Source organism: Postia placenta (assembly GCF_002117355.1).
Source record: "Postia placenta MAD-698-R-SB12 unplaced genomic scaffold POSPLAscaffold_1, whole genome shotgun sequence".
In the NCBI taxonomy this organism is placed as follows: Eukaryota; Fungi; Basidiomycota; class Agaricomycetes; order Polyporales; family Adustoporiaceae; genus Rhodonia; species Rhodonia placenta.
Genome location: NW_020169832.1, coordinates 1,504,366 through 1,513,140, shown reverse-complemented (window position 1 = coordinate 1,513,140; position 8,775 = coordinate 1,504,366). Strand labels below are relative to the sequence as shown.

Genomic DNA, 8,775 nt, shown 5'->3' with positions numbered 1-8,775 from the left:
AAACCACAATGTGGTCTTGTGTTCACCACTCTTCCATTATCGGAAGAGAGCTGGTCACACGACCACTCGCTGATTCCTCCGATGTCGTCGTGTCGTGTGCAAAACTGGCTCAGGCATTCGCCAATTGCCGGCGCGGCGCGGGGTCTGGCAGAAGCCCATGGCGATTGCTGGCAAGAGTGGCGCAACTGGCGAATGGTATGTCTTCATGCTCGGAGGCGAGAAAGGTTCCACAGTGCAACTACAGATCGAGATGATAGCAGTGACCTCAGATCCCACTTCCCCGGAGCTTTCTCCTTGTCGTTGTGTATCCCAGCTTCCTCCGCCTCGCTGAGGGTACAATGCCCTTCCGAACATTATTAAGTTGATCTGGGTCATAGACCTGGATTTTTTCGTCGATCAGAGAATATAGGTCATGTTCGCCTGCGTACTCAAGTTTGTTGATAGCTTGAGTATAGGGGAGGCAGCTAATGCTGGGTTGCGTGAGAGACTTTACCTCAGATAATGTGCTCAGAGTCTGGACTATGCCTGACCCTTCCGAGTTGCGCCAGCAATCGCCATTCGCTGTCGCTGCGCCAAGTGGTGCGCGCCAATCGCCGCGGCTGGCGCGGTTGGGCGCAGTTTTGCCTTTCCAACAACTCTACCGTGCCGCCCATCCGCTAACCAACCCCCGACCACACAGCTGGCGCGTCACCGAAATCAGCCAGATCCTCCTCGTCCTCCTCGACGCGCGCTGCCCGCTCCTCCACTACCCGCCCGCGCTCGCCGCGCACCTCGCGACCGCGCCCATCCGCACGATCCTCGTCCTCACCAAGGTCGACATCGCCGGCCCCGCGCGCGCCGACGCGTGGGCGCGCTTCCTCCACGCGCGCTTCCCCGGTGTGCGCGTCGTGCAGGCCGAGGCCTACGCGCACGGCGAGCCGGAGGACGCGGAGGCGGGCAAGGGCAAGGGCACGTCCGCGCCGCGCCTCCCACGCGCGTTCCGCGAGACCCTTGTGAGCGCGCTGCGCGACGCGCACGCCGAGCTGCTGCAGCCCCGGGGGGACGTCCAGGACGACCCGGAGAGGGAGTGGGAGTGGAACCCGCGCGTGCGCCGCGAAGTGGACTGGGAGCAGGTGCTCCACGTAACGGATGCGCAGGCGGGTAGTGTCGTGAGCGGCGCTGCGGCTCCTCGCTCGCACCGGGATGCCCCCGACGAAGAGGCGGGGACGGAAGGCAAGCGCGAGGAGAATGACGAGGACCCTGAGTTCCTCACGATCGGGCTCATCGGTACGTGCTGACACAGGCCATGCCTCGCGGCTAAATCGAGTTCTACACAGGCCAGCCTAACGTCGGAAAATCATCTCTACTGAATGCGCTGTTCGGCACGCACAAGGTGAAGGCATCAAAGACCCCGGGAAAGGTTCGCGTCCACGAATGCCACATGCCTGCCACTCATCATTGACGGTCTTCGCGCAGACAAAACACTTCCAAACGCTGTTCTGGACACCCGAGGTGCGCCTCGTCGACTGCCCCGGGCTCGTCATGCCCAACTTTGTGCCCAGGTGCGTCCCTCGATGACGGCCGGTGAGACCGCACGCGCCGCCGCTCAGAGCTGTTGCGTGTCCGTGCCCTGGTTGCGACGCATTGATCGTGATTGTGCGTCTCCTCGCGCGGCCCGCGTAATATTGATATACCCCTCGGCCGATCGCTTGGTTGTCGAGACTGATGCTTGCCACGGTCTCGTGAGTGTGCGAGAAGAGACCGTGTAGAATTGAGGAGATAGGACAAGGCAAGGGGAATAGAGAGTGGTGGGGAATAGAGAGCAGCGGGGAGTAGAGAGCGGTGGGGAATAGAGAGCGGTGGGGAGTGCAGAGTGGCAGGGAGTAGATGACAGTGCGGTAGTCGAGTCGTACAAGGTAGGGCAACAAATATATTTCAAGGCTTATTGCTACCCATACAGTCTCGTCTAATGCTGTCCCCGCTGCCCCGCCCATCGCTCTCTCCTCGCCCGCCATCGTCCCGCCACTGGCATACTTCATCCTTGTGCGCGCGTCTGTACAGCCCGGTCAGCGTGCTCCGCGGACGCCTCGAGCACGCGGAGGGCGTCCTCGATCTCCTGGATGGTACCGAGCGACGCATGGTGTGCACGCCGAGAGCGGAAGAGGGCGGCGATCTTGGCGGCGACAGCGGGGGAGACGGCAGGCTTGCGTTCGAGTTTGGCACGCGGAGCCGGCTCTGACGACTCAGACTTAGCGTCCGCGACGTTGACAGGCACGGGGGTGGCCGCAGCTGCGCTCGCAGTCTGGAAAGAAGGCGATAAGTGACTGTATGTGAAGTCGCTTGCGCATCGCAAAAGCACGCGCTGTCCCCGGTCAGCGCGGTGTGACCGAGGCTAGCATTCGTCGCGCGTCGGGGCTGGCATTGGCCGGGACGCTGCGCTACAACATCCGGGTCAGACCGGCTAACAAGGACGGCAGACCGCAACACCGTATGCTGACCGGGCGCGCAATGCCACGTGTTGCCACTGTGCGCGTTCGCCCTTGCGCCTGCAAGCACGGTCAGTATTCCGCGCGCACGCACTCCGCACCATGTCCGCATGCCGGCACACCGTGCATGGTCAGCTTGCCGCCTCGAACCGTCCCCGCGCGACACTCTTGTGTATGTTGCGGGGATGCGTATTGTGCCCGCTCAGTCCTGCATCCCGCACATTGCACCCCGCAAGTCATTCTGGTCCGCGCGCACTGCGTACCACACTCTTGTAGGCCACGCAACACTTCAGTCTACGCTTCAAAGCCACCGCTCGATGTCAGTACGACCGCAAAAAAGCAAGCCCGAACTTACTGTTGCAATACGATCCCCTTGACGCAACCCGCATATGGCCGAGCCCAGATCATAGCCATGCACCCGACGCTCCCGTGTCCAACCCGCTGCGCTGATGTCTACCGCCACCGGTCATTCCAACGGCCCACGCCTGTGCACCTGTTGACCACGTTCCCGGCTGATGTCCAGCGTACGTGCGCAATCCCATACTCTTGATGGCCAGTGAAGGTAAGGCGACCCAGACGTCCCGGGCGCGTGCCTTGTAGTCACCTAAACGAGACTATCAACATCTTACCAGCCGCACCATGCAGGATTCAAACTCACCTCGCCGAATGTGATACGTTCGATGTGCTGCACCGCATCTCGCATTGCACCCTCGCCACTCGTGTGGAAGTCGAACTTGGCAGCAGCCATCCAGGATGCTCTCTAACACCGGGTCTGATGTCTTGTCCATTGCCAGTCAGGCTGAACTTGTTCAGCCCATCTTCATTGTTGATGTGCGGAGCCCGCTCAAGACATTCACGATGGGTCCTCTTGAGCGAGAAGGTGGCGGTGGTAGGAGGATGTGACTGTCGACTGTTGCATCCTGATCAAGATCAGCGCTGATCGATCATGGCCCTCGGTCAACATGCGTACCTCGCCCAGCCTCCACCATCTTGCTCATGGCCTCGCAGAGCATCTCATCACCATCCCTGCTCTCGTTCATGTCGCTACCGGATGCAGCAACCCATCGCAGTGAACCTGGCAAGGCCTCGTTAATGACTGGGGACATAAGACAATAATGGCCATGAAACTACTTACTCGGAAGCTAGAGACATGGTTGCAGTCGTCATTCGGAGCGGAGTCACTGACAGAAACAGAGAGGGATGAACTCTGGGCAGAAAGGCAACAAAGTGTAACAAGGGATGTAGCGGGGAAATCATCGGAATGTAATTGCACATCACTTATATATAGACTTGGCCAGACAGCGCGGGCAGAATCCCTGATGTGTTGTGCCCATACACTATTCTCATATGTAATTTGATACCTTTTCTGGAATTGTGACTGTTGTCATGCTGCTTATTTTAGAATATCAACCGTGATGGCGCCCCTCGCAACAATGACAGAATGTGTAAGTGCATTCACATGCCAAAGCTGTATTTGGCAACTCCGCCTACGCTTGCATATGCTTCGGGGAAAGTCAGACAAAAACATCCTTCCGGTAGTCTCATGCTCAGCCTTGATGGTTGGATTGATTGCTGCGGCTGGTGCATTCGCACCCCGATGCGACGCGCGCAAGAAGGCAGGGACAACGCCACCGCATGAGCGTCATCCATGGCGCGCTGCCAGTTATGCTCTGCTGACAATGTTATTGGTTGAGCTTCTACGGACGTGCGGGCAGGTCAGGCATGCATCCTCAGGTACGCCGCGCATCAGCTCATTACCGTTGACGCATGAGGCACTGATGACACCGCCCGGTAGAATGTCACGCGAGACTGGTATGGACAGCCTGACCCCCGCCGGGTGTGCACATGGAGCAGTCTACGACGCTGCGTATTGTGTCCTGGACGCAGGATATCGGCGCGGCGCATTAGTGCTGGGTGTGCTCCGCGTGCTTGCGAGGATGCGAGGATAGCGCAGGAGTATTCTGCACGGTACACTGCCCGGCGAGTTTGTGTTGTGCCCGGTGGGCAGCACGATGACATAAGAATATGCAGGCGACATTATGACACGTACTACATACCTACTGTGTAGCTAAGACAATGCCAGCGCTGGTAGTGTGCGCGGCGGCAAAATAGAACCGCGGCGGCGGCAGCAGCATGGTAGACGAGCGCGCTAAGGGAGGACATGCCGAGCGTGGCTGTCGAGCGACGGCGGCCAATACGAAGATATCAGAGGGATGCGGCATGCGCGCAGGAGCGTGTTGCAAGGGGGTGCCAGGCGATCAGCTCTCAGCCAACGCGGTTGACGTCAGTGCATCCTCTTCACACTCGCCATTTTCTGTCCCGCTGATCTGTCCGTGCATGCTGCTTCTCCGTCCTAGCGTGTCCATATCCCTGCATGTCATTCTCTCGCTCGTGTCTGCGCTGCTGCCATGGTAAGCATTTGTATCATCTTCGCATTTCCCACTGACCGCTGACCGTGCATACCCACGCAGCGCGCGCGGCGTCCGGTTGCTCAGTCTACGCCCGCTACCGCCTCGCTCACGCTGCGCTCTGCATGCCTTGGTGAGCCATGCCGCTTGCGATGTCCATGTGCTATCTACTGACCTCCCGCGATGTCCGCCGTGAGGACTCGCTGGATGGCGGTGTCGCCGCCCGCTAGCAGGAATCTGTGCGCGCGGCGCCCAGTCTGATCGTCTGGCGTGCAAGCCCCGTGAGCACTTGACCATCGCAGTACGCCTCCGCCCGTTGTGCTTATGCTAGCCCACGGCCCGACACAAGGTCTGTGAGCCGCATCACAGGCAACGGCTGGGTCTTCGCAACGGCGCGATAGGCAGACGGCTGTTGACGGAGGGACTGCCATGACGGCGGGTGTGCGAGGTCGGACGGAGGCCTTCATGTACAGTATCTAGCTGTGTATGTAGCACCGAGAATCAAGCGTCGGAGGAGGCGGGGCCTACAAGCCGGCGCTCTCGCATGGTCCGTGTCTGCCTGCTCGCCGGTCATCTCTCCGTACCGTGTGTGCTATGCAGCGCGTTCCCGTGCTGACGGGGCACTGGCGCGGCGGCACCCACGCTGTTGAGGCTGCAGAGAGCGAAGGAGGCGCGTCCGCTGATCGCGTGCGGGAGACACGCGTGTCGCGCCATCTCGTCTCGGCTCCTCTCGCGGTCGCCTCGACGCTGACGTCCGATGGCTTCTAGGCTGGGAACACTCGGTACGCCATCATCTTGCTGTCTGATCTGACCGACGGCGCGCCTGACCCCGTCGTGCTCTATAGCCTCGCGCACGGGCGCTGGAGCAGACGGACGGGCACCGTCAGCCCCTCCTGCGGTCGGGGTGTGCACTGCGCGTCGCTCTAGCACCCGACACGATGCACGTGCCCCGCCCCCAGGATCCAGCGGAGGCACGGGTGCAGCAGCACCCCGCTAGAGCGCGTGGGGAGCTCGTGAGGGACATTCCGAGATGACGGCAGGCCGGCGTGCGTCGTGAGGGGAACGGCATGTCGCGCGCATCCGTGAAGGCCAAGATGCCGATCAAGGAGCGCGGGGCGGTGCGAATAACGGTGGCAGGCACGCGAATGCGTACGCGCGGGCACGGATACGGCATCGATTGCGCGGGGATGCTGCGTGCGATGCGGGCGACGGACGATGTGGGGGTGTTGCAGCCGGTAGATCTAGAGCGTGCGTGCGTTGGTGAGTGCGTCCGTCCGCGTCAGGCAGAATGACCACTTACATCTGGGCCCAGGTACGCGGGCGGGGACGCGGGGAGCTGCCGTCATGACCTCGGGCGACGCGGCAGCCGATGCGAAACAAGGGCCACGCCTGGGTAAGACGACCGGGCGGCAGTCGTGGGAATGGCGACGGGTCGGGAGGAGCGTGCGAGGGATTTAAAGGCGGGCGTCGTCAGAGATTCCGCCGTGTTTTCCGACGCGTCTTCCACTGTGCACGTCTTGCGTCTTGCTCGCCCGCTGTCCAGGCCGAATTGTGCGGCGCGGATGGACGCGGATGAGGTAAGCTGTCGTCGTGTTGCGGAATCATATATCCTGTTGCTTACCGTGCACATTACTGTAGGTGTGCTGCAAGCCATTCCCCTGTGCAGCGCGCATCAGTCTATCTCGCCAGATCATACCACGTATCGAGTGCCGTGAGGTGAGTGCTGCGCGCGTGCAATGACGGCGAGCTGACGGGGCTGATGGTGTTCAGGGATGGTGTCGATGAGGTGCGGGAGCGCATGGGACCATCGCCGCGGCTGGGCAGACTGAGCGAGGCGGGCGGTCGGCAGTAGCTCGCTGAGAATCAGTGGTCCGCGGTCGCGTGGAAGCTGACGGCTGGCCGGTCAGAGTGTTGCGTCCCGCATCCGCGCCGACTGGTGAGTGACCGGCCATGGTCTCTGACTGCAAACGCTTACCGGGATGTGCGATGTGTAGGGGTTCGCGTCTTGCCGTGTGCACGTCACGGCGAGCTGGCTTGCGCAAGTCATCCCGCTGCGACGATGCGGGTCCTCGCCGCGACAATAGCAGCGGGAGGATGCAGTCGCAGTTGGGTCGTGGTGTAAGTACCAGGTTGTTGGGCTGCGGGGCTGCGAGTGTAGCGGGGCGCGAGGAACAGGATAGTGGGACCCGTGTGCCTGTAGGTAGATAGTGACCAGGGAGTAAGGAACGACCGGCTGGGTATCGAGAGCGATGCCCGCTTATTGAGAGCAAGTGTCGCAGAGCCTGTGATCGCTCAGCTACGGCAGGTCGCCCGATAAGCGGATATGATGTGCGATATATAGGTGAGCGTGTCTCACCGTCTGCACTTCACAGCGGGCTGGGTTGCACGAGTCATCTGGCCAGCCTCGCGACGATGTGGATGGCCTGTGCTCTAGCCGCCGCTCTGGAGGACTGGCGGCGGTTGGACGTAGTCGTGGTCGGGGGCAGTCGTCTAGATGCAAGGCTGTCGGGCTGCAAGCGCGGCGGAGCGGGATGGGTTGTGGACATGTAGCGGGAGCTCGTATGTCTGTGATGTGTGCTTGCGCTTGACCACCTCCGCGCTCTCCAGCCCACCGTGCGCGTAGGCGTCGGCCTGCGCAACGCGCACGCCGTGGAAGCGCGCGCGGAGGGAGCGCACCCACGCGTCGGCGCGCGCGCGGGCTGCGATGTTGACCTTGGTGAGGACGAGGGTCGTGCGTATGGGTGCAGTGGCGAGGTGCGCGGCGAGCGCGGGGTGGTGGTGAAGCAGCGAGCAGCACGTGTCGAGGAGGACGAGGAGGCAGGGGGATGGTGACTGAACGGGCGGTGCGTAAAAAGAATGGAAGTGAGACGCACAGTTGACGCCATACTTCGAGGTTGCGCTCGAAAGAGCCTGCGTCCTGCGTGTGATTCTGTCTTGTCCCGCGCCGCGCCCGTGGTGCTGGCATTGAGTGATCGATCTTCTGTTCATGTCTGTGCGCGCAGAGTGTACGCGCTGAGGCTGGCTGCCGGTCCTCGTATCCTCGACGGCGGTCGGATGCTGCCTAGAGCAGGTCGTCGTCTGTCGCACGCGCGCACGCCATTGCGCGCAGCGGACGCTGCCTTGGCTGTGAGGGAGCGGTCGCGTGTCGCAGATGTCAGAGAGAGGCTGAAAGCAGCGGGGGGATGCGGGCGTGTTCACGAGAGCAGAGACGACGCGGACGCGAGACTGAGCGACGCGAGACGCGCGATCATGCACGATCGGCTATACAGCGCGTCTATTCGGGCAATGCGCTTGCACCAGGATGCGTCCGCGCTGAGGGACAAAGACAGGAAGCGTGTGAGATGGCAGCGCGCACTGACAGGATAACATGATTGGGAGCCTCAGCGTCACGCGCAGCCACACGCGGGGTCGAGCGCGATCGAGATCAGAGGCGCGATTCCCGACAGCCCGGCCGAGCTCTGGCGAGATACGATCGTCTCTACCTCGCATATCAAATTCGCCTCATCCTCATACCCTCACACGCATATTGCACACACACCTCATCCATGCCTCGTCGCATTCCATTTTCCCCAAAGAAAAAGAGGGACCAGATCCTGGGCAAGCGCGCACAAAAGCGCGGCGACACTGAGCTCGCACCCGACCCCCACGACCCCGGCCGTGCTCGCAAAGGCACGAAGAAATCCACCCGCGCTGCCGGCTCTTCTCGCCGGCTTCAGTCCTCTTTCGTCAAGCTTCCTACTCCCTTCCTCGAGCACACCCGCGTCCTCGCATCCACCCTGCCCCTCGGCCGACCGATTTCGACCGATGCCGCTGTCTTGCAGGAGCACTGGGACCCTCTCGAGGGCGCACCCCCTCTGACGTGCCCCAAGCGACCCAGGTGGCGGTATGACAGTGTCGAAGAA

The 8,775-nt window shown here is 61.6% G+C and overlaps 5 protein-coding genes across 5 annotated transcripts; 3 read left to right on the top strand and 2 right to left on the bottom strand.

Moving 5' to 3' along the window:
- Window positions 1–8: 8 nt before the first annotated feature.
- On the top strand, window positions 9–1,933 carry POSPLADRAFT_1176061 (hypothetical protein; the record flags this gene model as incomplete). Its single annotated transcript, XM_024488392.1, has 4 exons — window positions 9–195; window positions 499–1,266; window positions 1,317–1,399; window positions 1,456–1,933. 4 exons carry the CDS (start codon window positions 9–11, stop codon window positions 1,555–1,557), a joined length of 1,140 nt encoding a protein of 379 aa, XP_024344083.1. The 3' UTR covers window positions 1,558–1,933.
- An 81-nt stretch (window positions 1,934–2,014) lies between these two features.
- POSPLADRAFT_1130456 (hypothetical protein) lies at window positions 2,015–3,571 on the bottom strand (the record flags this gene model as incomplete). Its single annotated transcript, XM_024483957.1, has 7 exons — window positions 2,015–2,303; window positions 2,478–2,525; window positions 2,560–2,673; window positions 2,821–2,918; window positions 3,124–3,225; window positions 3,323–3,375; window positions 3,436–3,571. The coding sequence occupies 7 exons, from the start codon at window positions 3,569–3,571 to the stop codon at window positions 2,015–2,017; spliced, it is 840 nt and encodes a 279-aa protein (XP_024344082.1).
- A 1,027-nt stretch (window positions 3,572–4,598) lies between these two features.
- On the top strand, window positions 4,599–6,725 carry POSPLADRAFT_1051437 (hypothetical protein; the record flags this gene model as incomplete). The annotated part of the gene is made up of 10 exons (XM_024480169.1): window positions 4,599–4,748; window positions 4,823–4,876; window positions 4,937–5,006; window positions 5,642–5,655; window positions 5,719–5,886; window positions 5,914–6,133; window positions 6,186–6,266; window positions 6,417–6,450; window positions 6,512–6,589; window positions 6,644–6,725. 10 exons carry the CDS (start codon window positions 4,599–4,601, stop codon window positions 6,723–6,725), a joined length of 951 nt encoding a protein of 316 aa, XP_024344081.1.
- Window positions 6,726–7,363: 638 nt separating this feature from the next.
- Window positions 7,364–7,838, bottom strand: POSPLADRAFT_1051436 (hypothetical protein; the record flags this gene model as incomplete). The annotated part of the gene is made up of 2 exons (XM_024480168.1): window positions 7,364–7,705; window positions 7,761–7,838. The coding sequence occupies 2 exons, from the start codon at window positions 7,836–7,838 to the stop codon at window positions 7,364–7,366; spliced, it is 420 nt and encodes a 139-aa protein (XP_024344080.1).
- Window positions 7,839–8,418: 580 nt separating this feature from the next.
- POSPLADRAFT_1051435 (hypothetical protein) lies at window positions 8,419–8,750 on the top strand (the record flags this gene model as incomplete). Its single annotated transcript, XM_024480167.1, has 1 exon — window positions 8,419–8,750. A coding segment is annotated over one exon (332 nt), but the record flags the coding sequence as incomplete, so codon positions are not given.
- Window positions 8,751–8,775: the final 25 nt, after the last annotated feature.